This window comes from Mercenaria mercenaria, chromosome 6, assembly GCF_021730395.1.
Source record: "Mercenaria mercenaria strain notata chromosome 6, MADL_Memer_1, whole genome shotgun sequence".
Classification (NCBI taxonomy): domain Eukaryota; kingdom Metazoa; phylum Mollusca; class Bivalvia; order Venerida; family Veneridae; genus Mercenaria; species Mercenaria mercenaria.
The window spans coordinates 45,166,045-45,189,680 of NC_069366.1; the positions used below are offsets into that span (position 1 = coordinate 45,166,045).

Genomic DNA, 23,636 nt, shown 5'->3' on the forward strand with positions numbered 1-23,636 from the left:
AATACATATGCCCACAGCTGGGGTGAAATTTTCCAACATGTTTATCTCCACAAATTTTGACAAAGAATGTATACAGAACAATGAAAAACGACAGACTGAGTGAAAATACTGGTAAGTGTTAGATACTATTAGAAAGGCGTTTTTGAAGTATTAATATGTTCTAAATTTCCAAAACTGCAATGTGAATCCATTTAAAATGCATGAAACACTCTTACACAGCACATAACAAAGGCAAGTCTGCAGATTCAAACCTTTTTATGTGCATACCAACATAAGTATTCATTGCGGTCAATCTGGCATTACTCTTTCTGGACCAACATCCATCTATAGGCAAAGTTAGCTTTAAGCACTGGTAGTTAAAATTCCCTATTTATAATGCGATACAAAAGTATACAGTATCTAGAGGTCTATCAATAAGACTATGTACAAATTCCCTGCTGAAGTAGATTTCCAACACAAGATTTTGTCTGTTTCCATATTCTTCTCACAAATTTAATGTGTTTCGCTCCTTTTAAATCCATTAACCCTTCCTTCCCTAAAAGCACATAATCATCGCTTCCATTTATAGAGATAGAAGAGTCCATAACAGATATCTAGGGGTAGAAAGGATTAATATCCTACATCTTAAGAGTATATTTTTTAACAAACCAATCACACACACATGTTCCAGTGGTTCCATTCGCAATAATATCACATTTTTTTGGCAATGGGGCATCATCTTGACCCCCAGATCTTTTTTTGTTCTTTTGTCAGTCCGTCTTATCAGCCTCACCAAACAATATGAAGAAAATGAAGACAATGCTCTGATCAACCTCGTGAAATAAATCATAACAAATTTCTCTTGATTCATTCACAACTTCTGCTATACCAACAAATGTATTCAGAATTTAACTGTGTACGAAAACTGCAATGTTTCACAACATTAATAAACTAAAAGCTTCTTTCCACGACTATTTTCACGAACTTTATGTACTCTCCTTTCATTTTCTTCTTTTGTAATTGTACCTTATAACTTAAGAAACTCCCGAGCTTAACTAAGTGAGGCTAGATCGGCTTGCACCTCTGGGTCGCGATGCAGGGCCTCGATTTCTTCCTGCTGGACCCGACGGTGCTCTGAGTGCAGTGAACGTCCTGATTTATTTGATTTGTTGGATTTCGTTGATCGCGTTGATTTGGCACTTTTTGTACTGTTTGCCCGAGACCGCGTAGACTGCCGCTGTAGCAGGTTATGACTAATAGTGCGGTGTAAGTTCTTGTTACTTGAACTGGCAGCCATTGTGACGATCCACGGATGTTTAACAGATTCCGCAGCAGTGATGCGTTCAGTAGGGGCTATGACTAGACAGCGGTCAATGAAATTCTTAGCAAGATCCGAAACATCTTTCCAGTGCTGAAATATACGAAAGAAAGGTTGAAAGTAAACTTAAAACAGCACAATACAATTTTAAGTGTATAACTGGCATAAACTTCAATTCTGATTGTGCTTAGTTTATTTTGTAAGCAATGATTTAACAGGTTACAGACTGGCTTAGGATAAGAAAATATATCAAAATGTATGGGCACGGAAATGATGCAACACTGTAACATATAACATGGTTTACAGTTGAGAGGCCGGGTGCACACATTCTGAGTCAAGATTTGAATTAAAATGTAGGAATGTTCCAGTATTCTAATGCATTTTTTAATTATCAAGCTTTTATATTGTCATGTTTTTATAAAACCTTTGTTATTTTTTTCCAGTTTAACTTATTTTATTTATTTGTCCCTGCTTGTCAATGTCACTTGAATGAACTCGGCTATAATATAACAAAGATTTCTTTCAGCCTTTCCAAACCATACAAATTTCCCCTTTTTTCTCCCATATTTGTACAAGATACGGTAAGTGCTATTATTGTACATTTTCTACAATTGGTTAAAAGAGAGAGGAAGTTTACAGAATTTTTCTGTTTTAAATAAACCATAACAACTGCCACTGTGCACAATCTTCAATCTTCAGACCCAGCAGTTATTCTCACAGACAAAGAAAGTTACACAGGTTTATAGCAGCAATGAAAAACACCTGAGTCATTCAGCTGTTATAAACTCCTCTAACATAAGTAGTTTGAACTTTTTGGAACCCATTAATTTGTTTGTTGAATTTGTAATCTGGAGTTTACAAACTGAGTCACTAGGATAGACTTATTTGTTATTTAAATGAAACTGTACATATTGCTGGTATCTACAAGGGTGCACTTTAGAGTGAAAACAAGGCTTCTAAAGTGAACAAGTCAACACTTTATGTTTGCTTAACAAAATGAACTTGTCCGCTGAAGTGGTTTAAAGAAACAAGTTTCAGTTCACAAACACTTAACATAATTTTTATGAGAAAATGTTATTCATGATACTGTAAATTCTGCAACATTATAAAAGTACAAAAATATCAAGATGCATAATTATAAGTCAGCTTTGCTCAAACAACTTAAATACCAAGATGAGTTAATGACTGGTCATCTCAGAGCAAACAATATTTACAAAGTACACAAGCACCAAGAACATTCCAAGCAAAACCTGCTTCCTACCAGTGTTTGCACTGAGAAGACAAAGTTATTGAAAGCGTAAATAACCTCAACATGCACAGACAATAGAATGGAATAAAAGGTCTTGTTAAATAAATATGATGTACATTATTTTGCATAAAATTTCTCTTAAATGTATTAGAAACCAAATAAAATTCAAGACAAGTTGCAAAGAACACTAGCTCAGCATCATAATGCCTTCAACGAAATACAGTTCTAACTCTTTTTCTTAGGTAATTTATCCACTTTTGAAAACACGTAACTGGGTTGAAAAACATCTTAAAACAGAACATAAAACCCAGACAAAAACAAAACTCACGCAAAGGCAGGGCAATGAATTGAACTTGGAAAAACAAGTCGAAAAAGCTACAATTGCCGACAGATATTCATAAAACTGTCAAATTTACAGGAAAGTTGCACATAATGCACTGTCTGCAGTTGTTGCAGATTATGTGCTTACGAGCTTTCTAATGATGCATGATGATGCATCTGATGTTACAATGGATTATTTCATTACAGAATGACTCAAAGCCGCGCCCTAATTGTTTAAGCAGCTTAAAACTTGTGTTTCGCTGCAGGAAAATACATAATTCACTGAAAGATTTATGAGTTTTTGTGCAGGAGTGTATTTTCATTCCCCCTTGATCATACAGTCATCACTTTTTCCAGGTCAATAAATTCTCACTAACCCTTAGCCTGCTGAATTTCTAAAATGGACTGGTCCATCATTCAATTCGGGCAATACCATTTATTATTCGAAGGGGTGTTCACTGAAAATTTATTGACTGAATAGCGAACAGTGCTGATCCATGATCAGCCTGCACGTATGTGCAGGCTGATCTTGGTCTGCACTGGTCGCAAAGACAGAATCACTTGCCGCCTAAAAGGCAAGAATATGGATATCACTTTACTTTTTTTGTAAATTCCACTAGAAACGTAAGTGTGTTCTAGGAGAAAATCTTATCATTTAGTTACTTGCATTTTTTAAAACATACACTTTTCTCGTTGTTGTTTTTTTTTTTTTTTCAGTTGTAACATAAAGACCTACTTAAACATACAAAGTACAATCAATACATAATATCTTAAATATAACAACAGCCATCCTTGGCATATCGTATATATATATCTGTTCACGGAAACTTCAACAAATCCAGCGAACATAAAAATCTCATACAATTCAGTCAGTGACGCCCAACTCTTAAACCATTGTTGGAGAACAAGGTTTCCTCATAAAACTTCTTAAGTATATTACAAAATACAAAGTAAGAAAAACAGCTGATATTCTTTGTTTCATTTCATCAAGGAAGCTGTGAAGCCAGGAAGTAGGTCAGAATTTATGAAAGTTTACTTGGAGATAGACACAGACAATATCTGCTCCAGTTTGTGTGTCTGACTCACACATACACACAGGTGATACAGTCTCTCAGGTTGGCTCATAAGCTGACTCAGGGAAATTTTCCAGCTACCATAACTATTACAGTGAAATCTATACCTAGTATTGTTTCTATATTACAGCTAATACTGAACAGAATACTGTTACAGAAAGCTGAAAACAGACTCAGTCAAACTAAGTCTGCTCTGAGTCTGCTAATTATTTTACTTGGTTGTATTCTATGCTTCAAAATGCTTTTCTTATACATGTACATTTTATCAACTTTCACAACAGCAATCCTTAAATACCATGGCAGTAAGAAAACTCCCAGTACTTGGGTTCGGTGTTACATTTTCTGATCCTTTGGGACCCTGGAATCTATAGAAAGTTGCTGAAGCTGGTGCTAAGGAACAGAGATGTGTTGCACTTTCCATTGTTGCACTTTTCAGTAGCTCTCACAAACACACTTGCATTCTATGCTTTCAAAGGATGTTCTCAGCTGTACCTGCATTAGGGGCCACCTCCATTAAATAACCACTTGCCTTCAGCGGCCAATCAGCTTAAATCTGAAACTGACTTTTTGTTTTTATTTCAAGCTGTATTAAGCAGCCATTCTGTGTCACTCCTTTGGCTGGCTGCTTAATGCAGGCTTGACTGTATTTATTTGTAATATTAAGATTGTTTGCCATCTCCAACTTAGACAGTAACCATTCTCCGTTAAAGTGGAATTCTTAACTCAAATAACGATCTGTGTTGAATTAGTTTCAAGACAGTCAGCATTTGATTCAACTGCTAAGGCATTTGCTTCTGACATATCTGACACTTTGGTGTTAATGCAGCAATACTTAATTGTCCATATGACATATGGTTAGAAAGATTTAAAAGCCTCTACCAGTATTTAGACAGTGAATGATTTTTCACCACATAACTAAAGTATTTGAATTCTCCTGAACCTCATTGGCATTTTCTATGACAAATCCTGATGTTGCAATAATAGTTTTGCTCAAAGTAACAATTCTCTATGTCAGTTTCCATTACAGAAAAACTTTTAAAAGGCATATTTGCTTTCTGAAACAAAACTGACAACTTCTGTTGTTACTTGAAGCAAACATCTTAATATCAGACCATACTACACTGTTTGGTTTAGCCCAAACAGGATTATAACAACAGAAGAACCCCAGCTCCCCACATTGAACTGAAACTCTAAATGAAAGGGCTGTGCAAGACTCTGTCCCTACCGCACTGTTTACATGATGTAGTCTGTAAGACCAGTACAGTACTAATAGTTTCACGTTGGAGATTAAAGTTTCTGAATATACTGTATGGTGTGCTATATACAGCTTGAATAAGTTTTGATAAAAGATATTGAATTCTGACAATTTCCTTACAATAGCTCTTGACTCGCTTCCAAAATGTTCAATATATTGAATGGCGAATAATCCGATTATTTGCATACCTTGTTTACAATATAATGACAATGAATTTTTGTATCGGGACTGAACAATCTTGTTGGGAAATGGCCATGTTTAAAATTCATCATGGATTTAGACTTACAAAGATGACGACTGAAATCTTGACAAGTTAAATAATCTTAAATTTCCATACATTTCATTTTTCTTAAATTTCAAGACATTTTATTTTTTTTTATATTTCAATGCATTTTATTTTCTTAAATTTCCATACATTTTATATTTCAGTGCATTTTATTTTTTTAAATTTCAATACATATTAGTTTTAAAAGGTGTTTTGTTCATGAAAAACTTACACTGTACATGCATATTATGCATCTTTCAAATAATACGCAAGACACAAAGTATCCTAGCAAACCGTGAAACATGCCAAATGGCAAAGTCACTAAATTATTTGATTCTTGGATCTACTACTTGGAACTACTATTTTTGTACTTTTTTAGAACTAACAGAAATTGAAATATTCTCAAACAGCATTAATATCACCTTACGATTAGTTTAGAAGAGCACATAGAAACAAAATAATTCAAAACTAGACATTTATTCCTAAAACTATTAATTTTGCACTTAAAGAAAGTAATTGAAAAGTAGCACTTTTCTTTCATTTATTCTATGTCATATTTTCAGACTCTTCCTGTAATTCAAAGGTGGCCAAAAAAACTTGGTCCAGATGTATTTGAGTGGCATATAATTAGATTGCAACGGATTCACAGTCATATTAGTAACAAATGATAAAGTGGTGCCAATTTCAATCAAACTTGGTGGTGACCCGTCCTGTTAGTCTTGATTGCAAAAGCAATCAGAAATCATTCAGAAATTCAATATTTTCAGAGTAAGTATGCAGCCAAATAAAAGACAGGCCATAAAGGTTACAACTTAACATATGTACTTGATCTATGGAGACATTGATTGACTTGACTTATAAAATATGATCTAGCTATTTTGGAACAAGATGTAGATCAGTTAGCTACCTCCCACTAACATTAAAAGCATGAATCAAATGATAAAGCACAATTAATCTGACTGGGATTAGTGGCTTTTTCCAATGCCTGGGGAAGCTCCAGGATTTCAGTATGTCTTCACAAACATTTCAGGTATATTTTATGCATGTATAAGAGAGCAGAAGAGTGAGTAGCAAACCCAGATTCTGTGGAATTTTTATACACGTGTATTAAAATACATGTAGCAACAATTCTGCTATTACTATAATTAGTATGCATGGTCGTGTTCTATGCTTCCAAAGGATCGTCCAGCTGTAAAATACCTTTCCACTGTTTGAATAATTAAAATCATGTAATATTAAAGCAAGTGCACGGCACCACGTCATTTTAACAGACAAAGTCTCTTTTTACCCATGACATGCTCAGTACATAGAAAAGCCTTTTCCTTATTTCACTTACTTATCCTAGATTATCAAACTAACTTTCAAATAAGATATGCCGAGTTTTTACTCTAGATTTTACCAGAACGCTCAGGAAATAAGCTAAACATTAAACATCAAAGAAAAGATTTGTCTATATTGTTCAATTAGTCGCAGTATCCTCTGCTTTAAAAGTGCAATTAAAGTTTACTGTCTGTTTATACAATTGCATAGAGACAGACAGACACATCCCCCAATGAGATTAAAGGAAAACGCAAAAAAAAAACTGTTGGCGATGCTGTAATAAAACATCATGACTGCAGCACAAAACAGACCAATTACCAGAGCACCTGCTTTCCTCAGAGAATCCTCTATTAATCAGTGGAGTACCTACATCCTCCCACAAACAATTAATTTCTCAACCTAACAGCCAAAGAGGCTTATGATACAGCCCGTCAGTGTAAACATAATCTACCTAAACAACATTGCCAGAAATGCTGAATTTTTACTGAAGCAGCCACTCCCTGTATGGTATCTAAGATTCAATCATGTACTCTCTCAGGGTTCATGGAGATCATTCAATTTATTTGTTTTTTGTTATCAACTCAACTGATCAGAAGTACAGCAAAAAAAAAACAGTTTTAACAAAGCAATGATTAATTAGTTACTGTCTGTGTGAAATACTGTTAAGATGTCAGAAGTGAACTCTGAAGGAGCTGCAATAAACCAGACATATATCGTTTTTTAAAACACCCAAGTAAAACATATAGAACTTTTATGATCATAAAGTTATCCTGATAATAAGATCAAACATATCTTAAATTCTTACAGGTTTTTAGGAATTTTGTTTCTTTCTGGCAGTGCAGCAGAATCATATTCTGAATAAAAATTTTGAATAAAAATTGCCATTATTTTAATAATGCATAAAATTTCTATTAAAGGGATTGGACTCCTGGTTTTGGCTAAAAATAAATTTTCTTTAAAATCGAAGTCTCATCATATCAGGGTAACTAGAACAGCTGCATTAAAACTCAAGTTTTTGTTTCTAAGCTATCTTAAAAAATGCCAAATCGAGAAAAAAAAAACGTCTGAGTCAGGAATCAAACCAAGGTCGCCTCGGCAATAAAAACATTCTTACCTCCTTGACCAATACGCCAAGGACAAATATAATAACTTTAGCTTTATAATTAAGGCAATTTACCTATTGTACCCTGTAACAAACGCTTTTCAATTTTGAATTGAAAAATTACTTAAAAAACTAATTTGCAAGTGATTCCGAAACAAAATCTGATATAACTAAGTTTCACAGCCTTCTTATTTCTCCTTTTTTTGTTGTCATATGATCTTGAGGTCAGCGCCTATAAAGTAACTTACATTTATAACAGAACATACATGGCTATGAAACTTGGTTAAAGTCATTAATTTAAAACAGTTCTGTGATCTTCTCAGTTAATTCATTATCTTAAACAGAGCTCCAGATAAGCTGCGTATTTGCGCAATTAAAACTGCAGAAAACCCAACTGAATTCATACAGTGTGCGTATTGAAACGCAAGTAAAATTCCTAATACCCATTTTCTAAAAAATCGCTTGCGTATCACATTTTCCTTACTAGAACGGTGCAAGACTTTAATGCCAGATTTAACTGACTGGTTATACATTACCGCGGAACAGGTTGCAATTTATCGGAAAAATCACAGGACCATTCAATCGGCTGATCGGTGTTATTTGGACGCTATGTAAACAATTTTACGCTGATAAAATGTAAAAGAGGTCGCAGAAAAAACATTGTTGCAGCACAAACAAACAAATTAGTGGGATATTTTGCTATTCAACAATGACAATTATCTGTTTGTGACGATTTAGTACGTGCCACCAATACTGGATGACATCTTTTGGGAGAATGCATATATTGCAGAGACCACATCGTTCGGGATATTGTGGATGAACTGATCTCCGACTGCATTAAAAGTGAAAAAAGAAAACAACAGTATAGAACATTCATTACAATTTTAAATACATTTTTGTATTAATCATTGAAGGGTGCCATTAAAGTACTTATATAGGTACTTAGTGATATATACCATGACTACTGTAAGCAAAAATACTAAATTTTTAGTGCTAGATTGGTAAAATACCCAACTGGTTTTAGTAAATACCCAATTACTTCTGAAAAGGCTGGGTAATGATATTATTTTTACCCAATTCAAATTTCCAATACCCAATTCATACAAAAAGTGATGGGTAAATACCCAATTGCACCCAGCAGGAGCTCTGCTTAAAGACCCTGAACTTCCATGGTAACCATATGTTTTGCCATAAAAACAAAATAAAAGGATGTGCATCTATCTGTACCAAGTTTCTTGAAAAAATACTGTACTTTAAAAGTTATCTCAGGATCCCATCTTGTGTGATAGGTGGGGATGGTTCATAAGTCCCCTCCCATGAAACACCAGTAGGGAACAAATTACTATACAATATTAGAAGTCCCATGTCTGTGTGCATAAATTGTTTTTTTGAAAATCCTGGCAATTTTTTTCAGTTTTATACAAGTTTGGAAGAATATTTACTCTTTCCGCATGGGAACAATAAAGTCTCTGAATGCACACATTCCCAGTGCCAGTTTTCTGCAATTTTTAGTCACAATTTTTTGTAATATTAAACACTGTTCTTTGTGAGATAAACAAAAGCTTTGTGTCTTTCAGCATCATTAATCAATCCAGATGCATTTTACAAGTTGAAAAGTTTCGAAATAATTTTGGTTCTTGGTTTTAAAATGCTGGCTGATCTGATCAAATGTTACGAAGATAAGCCAAAAATAAAACCTGTCTAAAAACGCAACACATTTTTTATTTCAAGGTTTTAAAAGTTTTAAAATTATTGTTTCTGTTCAGACAGGCAAATGTAATTTTTTCTTTGAAACAGTTTCAACGCTGAAGGTTTTATTTTATGCAGTGAAATTTTATTTTATTTTTATTCAGTTTTGAGGAAACGCACTGGCAAGGCCACTGCATCAACTAAAACCAAAATTAAATATATTACACTCAAAAGAAAATGACTTAAAAGCATACTTCCTTGTGTATTGAATGATTAAAATGTTCAAGAAAAAAAATCAGAGTGGACTCTTGTTTAGAATGGGGATATGTTTGAATTTTTATACACTGTACCATCCACCCAATAAAGTACATTCTCCCACTTCTTCAGCATTGTTTACACATACATGTATAATATCTTTTTGTGATGTATCAACACAACAGAATTTCGAGGGTTCAACGCAATAAGGGCGTATCTACATATAATTATTATATGTAGATACGCCCTTATTGCGTTGAACCCTCGATTTGTGAAACTTGTAAGAAAGTAAAGGTTTTTTATTACCTCTCCAGCGTAACTGTACTTGGCTTTCAGAATCAACCTGTAAAGCCTTGTCCGGTTTTCATCGTCAAATGGCATAGTTCCACTAAGGAGAATATACGTTATTACTCCCACTGCCCACATATCTACTTGAACTGTATATGGCTTACGTGCCAATATCTCAGGCGCAATATACTCGGGAGTGCCACATGTAGTCCGCATCATATTTTCTCCTTTTATGGTTGCGCTAAGCCCGAAATCAGTTATCATAATTTTGGAATCATGACCCGGATGATAATACAATAAGTTTTCTGGTTTAAGATCTCGATGTGCAATCCCTAAACCATGTAAATAATCAACCCCTTCCAACACCATTTGCAACACTCTTGTTGCATCCCGTTCCGTGAAACTTCCCTTCGCAATAATCCTATCGAAAAGCTCTCCACCTGTAGCTAGCTCCATTACCATATACACTTTATCTTTTGTTTCGAACACTTCAACTAGTTGAATAATGTACTGATGCTTGACTCTCCTTAAAACTTTCAACTCGGATTCAAAAACTTCTTTTCCCTGCACTCTGTCTATCATTTTAATGGCGTATGGCTGCCTGGTGAGTCTGTTTTCCACCCGAACCACTCTACTGAAACTTCCTCGGCCAATCAATGCCTTAATGTCATACTTGGCAGTTACTCGAGGATCAAATTTGTCTCTATATTTCTTAACCTAAAATGGAAAAAAGTTCAAATTCAATTTCACTGTATGCACAAAAAAGTAAAAAAATTTAATCAGTGAATCTACAAATACCTTTACTTCTGACTTGATATCTGGCTCCCACTTTTTAATATAATAGGAGAATGTAATGCATATGCTGAAAATAACAAAAGGTCATTATCACTAAAAAAAAAAAACACCTCTAAAACAACAGGCCACTGTGCACCAAAAGCATGCAAACCTTGCAAACATATATAGGTAAATGGACATCTGGGTTGTTCTGCATAGTAAATCCCAACAGCACCTTGCAGACTGGTTCTTGCCATATAGATATTACTGTGATGGGTAAAAAAATTCCAGAAACTCATTTTTGAAAAAGACTTGCGAGTTTTTGTTCTAAATATTTCTTTCTCAATTTCTTTGTAGGGCAGTTTTGAGTGAGGAGGAAGTCAGGTTGATGGGGTATTGTACAACTGGGATTGGCTAAATATCTATGTTTCTGTGTCTCATATGGGTCTCTCTGCTGTTCACCATCTGAGCCATTTGCAACAGTTTCACGACAGTAGCTAAAATCTTTCCCATGACACTCTCAAAATGAGGTAGTTTTCTTCTTATTTTCATCTGAAAAAAATCTGATTAAAATACTTCTGTCAGTTGTTAGTCCAAATAAGGACGTTCAAGGACCGCGTGATAACTTTTTGACTGTTACTGCCCCGTTAGAGGGATGAAGAACATAAAATAAGTCATCCCGATAAGCCAAATAAGTAATAGAGTCAGGCTGACAACCAATGTCAGCTCAAAAATATTTCAAGTCAATCTCTGTATTAATATCAAACATCACTACAGTGCTTTAGGGTATAGCGGATAGCTAACTAATTTTTCCTGCATTCCAATTCAAAGAAATAAAAATATTAGTGTTTTTTTCAGTATATCAGACAAAAAACATCTATTCTTCTTAAAACATTCAGCTTTTCATAGAAATTCATGTGTTTTTTCTCTCCACGCCATTGTTTACATATGAGCTAATTTAGGGTGTACAGGATAGCTTTGGTCATTTTTTACATTATTAGTTTAAAATCCACATCTTAACAAACTTTCCAAGATTTCTTTAATATAAATCAGAATAATAATGTATTCTCTTTTCAAAAACATTCAGCTTTTTAAATTTCTATCAAATACTTTTCATTCACTGACATTTTTTTACATATACACTGATTTGGTCTATAGGGGATAGCTTTATTTTACATTTGATGACATATGAAAAATAACACAACAAGCAAATATTTAAAATGTATGTCAGAATGTCTGTTTGCATGCCAGTAAAAGAATGATATGAAAATTTATACAATAATTCAAGTCTAAGTATAAAATTTATCAATCTATCCTCTATACCCTAAAATCCGCTATACCCTAAAGCACTGTATATGTCAGGAACTCTTTTATAAAGTTGGCCAAACACACTGAACTAATCATCAAGGTCCTACAATTACAATATAACCTAATCTATTTTTTCTCCAGTCCATACCAATTTCTCAATTGATGCTGATAGCATGCGGCACGGGACAACAAAGCATTAAGAAACATGAAACGTTACTCACCTTTTTGTTAGTCTTGGGCTGGCCTCCATCTGGCGGAGGTTGAACCCCTTTCTTCGTATGTACCTGTTGGTTTCGGGCGTTTGTGTACGCCACACCGTGCTGCCCGGTCCGAGCCCCATGTTTATGCCCTCCTCCGTACAAGGTTTCAACCAAGTGGTTATTTGGAGGGGCCTCGGGCTCTAACTTCCCGTTCGCACAGCCCATTACGTAGCGAAAATAAAACGCGGTAGTCCCTTCATTTCGTTAATTAAAGAAGGGGCTACATTTGTATCACAGTTTATACAGTATACACGTTTTAATCAACTTGCTCTACGTTTATGACTGCCTATCCGCCATTTTCTGTCAGAATTAGTGTATTCCAAGTACCTGTTTCAAGTTGTAGCTACGCCATAAAAATAGTGCAGAATATATTGATAATTATGGCTAACACAAGTGAATAAATTCATCAGTGAACGGGTTTTCGAACAACACTAACATCTTGAATTTTGAATCTAGTAAAATATTTAATAAGTTCATTGAAAGTGATAGAAATTATTGTGACCTCAATACACAATAATTGCAATACACAAAATCTAATATCGCGCAATAATTTACTCCGTTAACCTGATTGCGAATTGGCCCGGTCATTAGACACGTGACGAAACGTCACAAAGTTGTTATAACAACAAGTGCGCCTTTTAAATCTCTAAAATATAATTTGAAAATGTTTATAACATCATAAATTAAAAAATATCGTATTTAAAAGTAGTGTCCATATGTATATAACACCACAAACTGTATACGCCGAATATGTCGCCTATTAGTGGAGCGTGGTGGTCAATAAACTGCTAAATCACAGTGGCTTAAAAGAGAAGCTTTTGGTTTTTTGGAATAATATTAATAAGAAAAACTTAAAAAATCAAACTGTTTGAAGATATTAAGCAAAATCAACGCCCATCAATTTTCACGTGCATTTCCCGCTTGAACTAAAGCAAGACGACACTAAATTTTTTTATATACTTTTATAAAGGAACATATGCTGTCAGCTGTCTCTGTGGCGCAATCGGTTAGCGCGTTCGGCTGTTAACCGAAAGGTTGGTGGTTCGAGCCCACCCAGGGACGTAGCTTTTTTTTTTAATTTTTCAAATTTGCTTTTGAATGTATATTATTGCCATACTGTACATGAACATTGATAATTCCAACATTTCATTAATTTCAATTGATTAAAATCATTGCCTTTTATAGGTACTCATCCACAGTTGGGGGTGAAAATTTTCAACCTGTTTTCCAACATGTTTTCATAGATTATACTGTACATGAAAATCGATAATTACGACATTTCATTAATTTCAAATGACAAAAATCATTGCCTTTTAAAGGTACTCGTCCACAGTTGGGGTGGAAATTTTCAACCTGTTTTCATAGATTATACATATGACACTGTCAAATGATAAAATGAGTGAAAAAAGTGTTATTTATTGGTAGATATGTCTAAAATGGCAAGAAGAATGTTATTTTTCTCCATTGTTTCAAAAACATTGTAACGCTCACAATATTTCAGGACACCTTGCAAAAATCATTTTTCAATAACTCTGTACCAGTTGTCACTTTCACAGCGCCCAGATTGTATGGATTTTTGACAGGAAAAGTTTTTTGCCTAGAGTATGAAAACGAAGGCTTTGGAACCTAGTTACTGACAGATTATATGTTAAGGAAACCAGTGAAAACTGTTTGTTTTTACTATTGTTTCAAATTCAAAATTGAAAAGCTTTTTTACAAGAGGTAAACTGCCTTAATTACAAAGATTTATATCTAACAATCATAAAGTACGGATTCCTCCATGGTGTATTGAAGGATTTTTATTGCCGAGGCATCCCTGGTTCAATTCCCAACTCAGACATTTTTTTTCTTGATTTCTCATTTTTGAGAGTCTAGAAACAAAAACAAAATGTTCTAATGTTCATAATATGACTAGATTTCAAGATATATCATTGTTAGCCAAAATCTGGAGCCCAGTCCCTTTAAAGGTAAGAACTGTTTTCTTCAGTTTTTTTTTTATTCTTCCAAACATGACAATGGAGCATACAGTCAAGAATTTAGAACTTAGGTACTCAAAGGCCAATTACTCACATATGTACAGAACAGCTGACACAGACAATGATTTCCCATATATCAACGTAATTATCTTGAAACAATAGTAATTGCTGTAAGTGTTAAAGACAGAACATTAATACAAAAATCCCTTGATAGATGGTTGACAGTAAAAAAGCCCTTTTGACCTTTGACCTCCAAGTGTAACCTTGACCTTAGAGCTAAGGGTCAAGATTTAATTACATGTATGACATTATCTCATTATGGAGATCATTTGTGCCATGTAATATTAAAATCCCTTGATGGATGACAGAGTTATGGACCAGACACAAAAGTGCAGACAGACTGAGAGATGGAAAAGCATAATCCTATAGTCCCCAAACCTGTTTTTTAACAAGTAGGGGACTAATTACTGAATGCAAAGGTCATAACTCAGCAAAAGTCACTCCAGCATAATCAAGTAAACTCTATTATTATTCTGTAGATCCTGCAAACCAAAAATCAGCTAAATATCTCTACAAATAGGAAACAAGTGCAGAAAACAGTTCAAGGTCCATAACTCTTCATCATCATAGCATAGAGGGCCACACCCCAAACTTTGAGAGCAGGAGGCAGAAAGGGGGCAACAAATGCATTGCCCTGTCACCTCACCCTGGATAAATTAACACAATGTACAATGACTACAGTTTAACATAAAGTCCCAATTGTCGAAATGTAGGGCCATTTCACATGTACACTGAACTGAAACTGAACCAAAAACATTAGAATGCATTTATCAGAAACCGAAACAAAAACAAGCACAAATCTAAATCCTAGTGAGATTACAGATTTGGTCCGAAACTGTTAAAAAGATCATATTTTCCCTCCAGTTTGTAAACTTTTTCTTTGCTCATGCAATCATGTCAAATTAAATGGTCAAAACTTATCCAGGATCCTCATGCAGTTCTTCAACAAGCTTGAATAATCTCTAAATTCATCTGTCTATTAATGAAGCACATCTCAGCCGCACCACGAGAAAGCCAACATATTGCATTTGCGACCAGCAGGAATCCAGACCAGCCTGCGCATCCGCACAGTCTGGTCAGGATCCACGGTTTCTCTAATTGCAATAGGGTTTGAAAGTGAACAGTCTGGATCCATGCTGGTCGCAAATGCACTATGTTAGTTTTCTCATGGTGCGGCTCATTCTGAGTTTCTCTGATGCAACTTCATTGACAAGATTCCATGTAATTATCTGGTTTAAAAAGTGGCCTCTAGAATGTTAAAAACGACTTTTCTATGGTTTGACCTAAAGGCCCATTTTAACCAATAATAGACCTTGTCCAATATTTTATTGAGGCAAACATTCTGACCAAGATAAGATTAGGCCAAAATCATGAAGGCAATTCAGAAGGCAATGGGCATAGGTCAATCACAATAGCTCACTATAAGCACTTTGTGCTCAAGTGAGCTAAAATATCAACAAAGATCCTTTATATTATAATCACCTTTCATTTAATTTCATTTCTATAAATTTTTCTTTGTTTTTAATGATAATGTATATTTTAAAATGTGGTCATTATAAGAACATAAATCATTGAAAACTTCTTAAGTTATAAAATGCAGTACAATCATCATTATACAAACTAGAATTGTGTCCACTGGACATGGATGCCCCTACATACTGTGCCATCCTCTAAATAGCAAAGTTTTTAAGAAAGACCATCTTCAGATGAAGGATGTTCAACCAAAAATTTGGAGCAAATCATAGTCAGATAAGGTTGTACATATGAGCAACTTTGAATCCATTCCTTCAAAAAGTGTATGAGGAGTTTAACACCAAATTTCTTCACTATGGCCTATTTTGTGAAATTAAGCAAGGGCCATGGTTCTAGAAATAGCCACAGAAAAAGTACATTATTTATGTTCATCTTTACATAAGGTCCTTTATCTGTGAAACTTTCAAGCCTATCCTTACAATAGTGTTTGAGGAGTTGGACACACAGATTTTTTCTATATTCTACATAGCAAAACTTTTAAAGGGCCATAACTGTGGTAAAATAGTTACAGAAAAATTCCTTCCTTTATGGTAAAATTCTTTCCTTTATGGTCATCTGCACATTTAGCTTGTTCATCTGTTAAAGTTTGAAGCAAATCAAGCAAATAGTGTGGGAGTAGTTGGACACTAAAGACAGATGGGCTTACGGACGTATGGACAGCAGCATCGCTAAATGCCCCACACATAAATGTGGGGGCATAAAAATAAACACAATAATCCTTTTATACTGTTTTAATACAAGTTAGAAAACAGTAAAAATAAATGATAAAAATAAGTCTACGTTTTAAAAATGCTAAAACAAAGAAAAAAGGATTAAGATAATTCAAAGCTTCATATCAGTACACAAAAAGCAGGTGAACATCCACTGCTCCATGGAAATTATTATCAGATTTAAAAAAATATCTTCGTTATATTGACAATACACTTAATATGACTGAACTGATTTTAAAAATTTAATTTTTGTTAACAAAGTCTAAATATATAAATTAATTGTGTATGTAAACCTGCATTCATAATGCCATGCAGTTTTGAGTTTTTAACGGTAAATATTAATACTGTGTTCTCTCTCTCTTTCAGTCAATGACTTGGTGATTCACCGTCTACTCTCCGTTCTGTAAATTCCTGTCCATGGAAAGACTTCCCTTTCTCTATCTAAACACCTTCAGAATCAGCAATAATGTCAAGTTTATAGCACATCGCTGTTCATAAAGATATAATTTCACTGACATTTATTTAATAATAAATTTGACGGATCTAACACAAACAACTTTTTTTATGAACCACAGGCCAAACAACTGATATGATCTAATGTACCCGTTTCATAAACATACAGTCTTAAAATGTCTGAAATCATTCCTGTTGTTTTCTTGGATTCCAACCATAAAGGACAGGCATATCCTTATTTCAGAATTCCATACCATGTAGAACTGGTTCTGATGTAAAGTCAGTACGGATTGCTCCGCCTTGTCACTGCCTTCTTAGACTTCAGTTTTGCCTGAAAAAAAAAAACAAAAAAAAAACCAAATGAGAAAAATAAATATACGAAAGTGTGCATATGAAATATAACTCACTGTTTGACTGTATCAAAACACTTCAGGTAGTGGATTTATGGTCTATCAGTAGGACGCTGGACAAAGAAACTAGGGGTCTAGGATCATGTCCCCATAATGCTGGACTAAGAAACTAGAGGTTTGAGTTCAAGCCCCTACAATGCTGGACTAAGAAACTAGGGATTTGGAATTCAAGTCCCCACAATGCTGGACTAAGAAACTAGAGGTCTGAGTTCAAGCTCCTACAATGCTTGACTAAGAAACTAGGGATCTGGAGTTCAAGTCCTCACAATGCTGGACTAAGAAACTAGGGGTAAGGATTTTGAGTCCCCACAATGCTGGACTAAGAAACTAGGGGTTAGGAGTTCGAGTCCCCATAATGCTGGACTAAGAAACTAGGGATTTGGAGTTTGAGTCCCAACAATGCTGGACTAAGAAACTAGGGGTTAGGAGTTCGAGTCCCCACAATGCTGGACTTTCAACCCCGTAGTTGTGAATTAGTGAGTTAATTCAGCCTCCTAATTCTCCTCCTCTGTGTCATGTGGTGAAATGTCCAACACTTGTGGGGAACTACATCAGTTTATAAAAAGAAGTATTATCATTATTATTATTATTATTATTATTATTATTATCTTACCTTATGGTTTGCTGAGTGTTGGGTGTCATGACTGGTTGACCAGAGGCAGAGTAATGAATCTTCGGCACCTGTTAGCAATGTGTTGTTCTGAAGGCAACAAAATAGAACATTATATAAGAATGTCACTACTTCCAATATGTATTTGAAGCAACTAAAAACTTCGCCTAAATTTAAAAAATGATCAAGGCAATTTATCTCAGATAGCAGTACTTTTACTGCAACGAACATCAACCAAATGCAACCATGAAAATTGCCAACAGACTATATCGGATCCGTTATTTGGTTAAATATTAATTCCTTTGGTGAGATTCTCTTAGTTTAAAAAACCAATTATATGAGTGTGTCTTAGGGGGCACAGTCATAATTTTCTTGAAAACCAGACCTATGATTTGCCAATCAGCCACAACTGCATTACATCAACAAATTTTCAGTATGGTTCATTTTATACCTGTATAAATTTTACAACTTGACGCAGAAATTTTTGATAAGAAAATTAAACAAGTTTTAATGAAAATATTATATCTCCACTTTTCTTTTTAATATACATATTTACTTATTTGAATCACTTTGTAGTCCATTTTCAAGAATGTACAGCATTGGTATCATATGAGAAGGTGTGGTTGAGACCGCAGTAGGGCTTGAACCCACAACCCGAAGGTTATGTGACAGACATTTTAACCACTAGAACAACAATCCCCTCTCTCCTTCTCTCATCTTTTGTTACATCAGGTAACCATTTTCAAATCTTGCATTACCTTTGAATTCCAATAAAGACATCGAACTGTAGCAGAATGTCCTCCATCCAATGTACAATTCACCTTCGGATTTCCTTTTTTGGATAATTCAACAATCTTCAGTTCTCCGCTATTATACAAATAAAGAACACAAATATCATGTACAAAAATGTCTTTTCACCATAAAAATGCTAGAACAGCAAGTTATCATCTGTATAACAATAATTGAGCCGTGCCATGAGAAAACCAACATAGTGGGTTTGCGACCAGCATGGATCCAGACCAGCCTGCACATCCGCGCAGTCTGGTCAGGATCCATGCTGTTCGCTAACAGTTTCTTCAATTCCAGTAGGCTTTAAAAGCGAACAGCATGGAGCCTGACCAGACTGCGCGGATGCGCAGGCTGGTCTGGATCCATGCTGGTCGCAAACCCACTATGTTGGTTTTCTCATGGCACGGCTCAAATACACCCGCTCCGATTACTACTAGGGTCCAAAACATCTCTTAGGCTTCAAATATACTTCTTAAAACATTAATCTCAAAGTTTCAGAAACTTTAAACAATTAGCTGTATGTATGTCTTACTCCAATTAGGAACAGGATTAATTCTATTTTTTTGTTGTTGATTTTTTCTTGGGTTTAGGCTCACACTGACTTCTCCAGCTTGTTACAATGACAGAAGACCCCAGGAGCCTCTCCAGACATTGTTTAAGGTATGGGTGGACACATGGATATAACCACCAATCTTCTGTAAGTCAGCTGGATGCCTTCCTGACATGAAGAATTCAACATCCCAAGTGAGGTTTTCAGGCTGAATTCAACAAATCCTGAATATGCATATTTTCATAACTGACAGGAGCTAAGTAGTCATGTATAGACAAAACATATAATGGCATTAACAAACAATGTGTGCAGTCATGATGTGTGAGAAACTTTGATTCCATAAAGACAAACAAGAGGTATAAATTCATCTTGTTTAATAATGATATTGGGTAGTATGACTTACTTGTGTTTACCAGCCAGGAGATGCAGGTCGGAGCTTTCACAAGACAAACAGTCCACAATATACTCAACACAATCTTTTCCCTGAAACATTGATAGAACCTCCTTCACTGCCAAACAAGACATGTCCCACACATAAACTGTAATATTATTATTATCTGTGGATGATTAACCTTTACCCTGCTAAATTTCTAAAATAGACTGGTCCATCATTCAATTTGGGCAATACCATTTATTATTTGAAGGGAAGTTCAATGACTGAACAGAGAATAGAGCAGACCTGGTGACCATGATCAGCCTGCATTGGACGTGCAAGCTGATCTTGGTCTGCACTGGTCGCAAAGGCAGAATCACACAGAGTCAAAGTCTGCATTGACAGACCAGATAATATATAACCTGTGCTTCTTGCCAAAGGAAAGTGGGGAGGCAGTTGCACGAGGTATTTCCTCTAAGCCAGTTACGGGTCTCGAGCAGAAACAAAGACTCTTATCATCTGCTTAATGAATCTAAATTTAGCATTCCCTTTCAACAACCCTGCAGACTGATCAACAGATGCACAGAGTGTCACTGTCTGCATGCAGACAGAGGACAAATAAATGTAAACCAGATAATAAAGACTTGACATAATGCTGCTTAAAGGGAAAAAACATGCATTATGGAAACTATATTTAGGTAAATGGTTTATTTGATTAACTGCGGATTTTAGAGGACCACCAATCCTGTACTATTTTTCTTCTTTTTTTTCCTATTATGCTTAACAATTAAGCAGCAAAACACATATTTACGCATGTTAACCTCTAATTAGAAATTTTAAGGTGACTGATCACAAAATGACACTTCAAAGTCTTTGATATATAATACAAATATTTGCCAATTTACACATTACTTAGATCTACATAAAGAATTATATCAAATATTTGAGTTTCAGTTCTTTTCATGAAGTTTAAAGGGACATGATCGACACAAGATGTACAGTAAAACTACTTTTCATGAAGTTTAAAGGGACATGACACAAGATGTACATCAAAACTTCTTTTCATGAAGTTTAAAGGGACATGACACAAGATGTACATCAAAACTTCTTTTCATGAAGTTTAAAGGGACATGACACAAGATGTACATTAAAAAATGAAAACTTTTTAAAACAGACAGCAATGTCTATGGAATATGAAAAACTATTAGAAATCCAATACTCTGTGGGGTTTTATCATGTGTTATAATTCTTTAAATTTTATATAGAGACAAATGCAATCTATATCATTTCTACATATTTTATACACTTACATTAGCATACATTTTTATAGACAAAATCTGTCTAGATCTCTCTGGATTACTTTTTTAAAAACAACTACTAGCAAACAAATTCTTTACTAAATTTAGTGAAAAAAGTACATAAGTCCACAGGCATGCCCCTTTAAAGTTTAATCATATATCTTATTACCAATGACCTTCTGTTGTGCTTTTTCATAAAAAAATGACAAAAAAAAAGCAATTGAGCCGTGCCATGAGAAAACCAACTTAGTGGCTTTGCGACCAGCATGGATCCAGACCAGCCTGCGCATCTGCGCAATCTGGTCAGGATCCATGCTGTTCGCAACAGTTTCCCTAATTCCAATAGGCTTTGAAAGTGAACAGCATGGATCCTGACCAGATTGCGCGAATGCGCAGGCTGGTCTGGATCCATGCTGGTCGCAAACGCACTATGTTGGTTTTCTCATGGCACGGCTCAACTATAGATTGTATCAAATTTAAACGAATAAATAAAAGTCCTAGGTAAATCATTACCCGTCATTATGACAGTATTAAAGTGAACTCATTTGACACCGAATTTTCATCAAATCAAAATGAAATATATCTTATTTATGTACTTCTGATTTTTAAAGTACAAGAAAGTAGTCCGTCTCTATTGAAAAGTAAATTTGATTTGATATTAACCCATTAAAATGTCCTTGTCATCAATTAAATTGTCAAATGAAATCTTATTGAATTACCGACAAAATCAAATAGTTCAACAGACAATTGTAAATCGAAAGTCAAGGTAAAATGAACTATGACAAATACGGAAGAAATGAAAATATTTACAAAATATTTGTTCACTGATTTTTATCACCCTTAGAAACATCGACTGATTTTAGAATATGATGTGTTACAGCCTGCATTTACATTTTAGCACAGCGAATAAATAAATAAATTTCTTTTTTGCATATCGGGGCAAGTATATAAAATGCTCTTTATGGTATATGATATTTACTGTTTGTAAAAATTAAGTTAAATTTTAAGTACGATAAAAATATGCCATGAAGGAGATTACAATAAAATTATTGTGACTGATAAGTGGTCTTTCTTAAATTCCTTTTGACTGACAAACTGAAACCTTAAAATATTGAATGATAAAGTGGTCCTTTAGATTAAGATTGACTGATGAAGAGATTCCCTTAGTTCATTCTGACTTAAGAATATTTTAATATATACTGACTGCTGAAGTTGTTCCCTTAGTTCATACTGTCTTAAGAATATTTCAATATATACTGATTGCTGAAGTTGTTCCCTTAGTTCATTCTGACTTAAGAATATTTTAATATATACTGACTGCTGAAGTTGTTCCCTTAATTCATACTGTCTTAAGAATATTTCAATATATACTGACTGCTGAAGTTGTTCCCTTAGTTCATACTAACTTAAGAATATTTCAATATATACATGTACTGACTGCTGAAGTTGTTCCCTTAGTTCATTCTGACTTAAGAATATTTTAATATATACTGACTGCTGAAGTTGTTCCCTTAGTTCATTCTGACTTAAGAATATTTTAATATATACTGACTGCTGAAGTTGTTCCCTTAGTTCATACTGTCTTAAGAATATTTCAATATATACTGATTGCTGAAGTTGTTCCCTTAGTTCATTCTGACTTAAGAATATTTCAATATATACTGACTGCTGAAGTTGTGCCCTTAGTTCATACTGACTTAAGAATATTTCAATATATACTGACTGCTGAAGTTGTTCCCTTAGTTCATACTGACTTAAGAATATTTCAATATATACTGACTGCTGAAGTTGTTCCCTTAGTTCATACTGACTTAAGAATATCTCAATACTGACTGCTGAAGTTGTTCTCTTAGTTCATACTGACTTAAGAATATTTAAATATATACTGACTGCTGAAGTTGTTCCCTTAGGCCTAAAAAAAAAATTCTTTGTTTCCAGTAACATGCTCAAAAAAATTAGGGTAGGTAGGTCGGAAAAATTTTTTTTGGAAATTTTTTTTATTAAGGGAGACTTTTCGGAAATTATTTTTGTGTCAAAACATGAATACAAATAAGGGGGTTATGCCTTTAGAGCATCAGTAAGTTGATTTCTAACATCACTGGCCATGTTTAAAGCATAAAAAGTGGAGTTTTGCAACTTTTTGTTAAAAAGTTGAAAAAAAAATTCTCCAAGGCCATAAAAACATTTAGGGTCGGGCCAAAAATTTAGGGTAGGTCGGGATACTGGAAACAAACAATTTTTTTTTTACGCCTTAGTTCATTCTGACTGATTGCTGAAGTGGTTCGACTGTCATCGTAGTGAAGGACAAATAAGTCCTTAAAATTCGTATATTTGAAATGTAAATACATTTTGATACCGATCGTCTCTTTACCTTTTTAACATAATTTCTGCTGTAGATTAGATCATTAGGAAGGTCTA

At 34.5% G+C, this 23,636-nt stretch overlaps 2 protein-coding genes and 1 non-coding gene across 4 annotated transcripts in view; 1 reads left to right on the plus strand and 2 right to left on the minus strand.

The window, feature by feature from the left end:
• Window positions 1-362: 362 nt before the first annotated feature.
• On the minus strand, window positions 363-12,909 carry LOC123549056 (serine/threonine-protein kinase H1 homolog). Its single transcript, XM_045336839.2, has 3 exons — window positions 12,418-12,909; window positions 10,133-10,831; window positions 363-1,390 (listed from the first exon to the last, which is right to left on the minus strand). Exons 1-3 carry the CDS (start codon window positions 12,619-12,621, stop codon window positions 1,031-1,033), a joined length of 1,263 nt encoding a protein of 420 aa, XP_045192774.1. The 5' UTR covers window positions 12,622-12,909; the 3' UTR covers window positions 363-1,030.
• A 535-nt stretch (window positions 12,910-13,444) lies between these two features.
• Window positions 13,445-13,518, plus strand: Trnan-guu (transfer RNA asparagine (anticodon GUU)). The gene has a single exon. It is a non-coding gene; the product is annotated as a tRNA-Asn (tRNA).
• Window positions 13,519-16,764: 3,246 nt separating this feature from the next.
• Window positions 16,765-23,636, minus strand: part of LOC123550521 (WD repeat-containing protein 89-like) — a 29,849-nt gene continuing 22,977 nt past the window's right edge. For both annotated transcript variants that reach the window (XM_053545712.1, XM_053545713.1), the window contains exons 10-13: window positions 19,951-20,030; window positions 18,967-19,075; window positions 18,212-18,298; window positions 16,765-17,519 (exon numbers count right to left, since the gene is read on the minus strand). In XM_053545712.1, coding sequence (XP_053401687.1) covers window positions 17,469-17,519; window positions 18,212-18,298; window positions 18,967-19,075; window positions 19,951-20,030 — 327 coding nt within the window. In that variant the 3' untranslated portion in view covers window positions 16,765-17,468. The remainder of the gene's footprint in view (window positions 17,520-18,211; window positions 18,299-18,966; window positions 19,076-19,950; window positions 20,031-23,636) is intronic.

Excerpts from the sequence above, each read along its gene's own strand:
- LOC123549056 (XM_045336839.2), bottom strand. The coding sequence starts at position 12,621 with ATGGGCTGTGCGAACGGGAAGTTAGAGCCCGAGGCCCCTCCAAATAAC. Across the intron at positions 10,832-12,417 it reads AGCCCAAGACTAACAAAAAG|GTTAAGAAATATAGAGACAA; the intron begins GTGAGTAACGTT and ends TTTCCATTTTAG. Across the intron at positions 1,391-10,132 it reads AGTACAGTTACGCTGGAGAG|CACTGGAAAGATGTTTCGGA; the intron begins GTAATAAAAAAC and ends CGTATATTTCAG.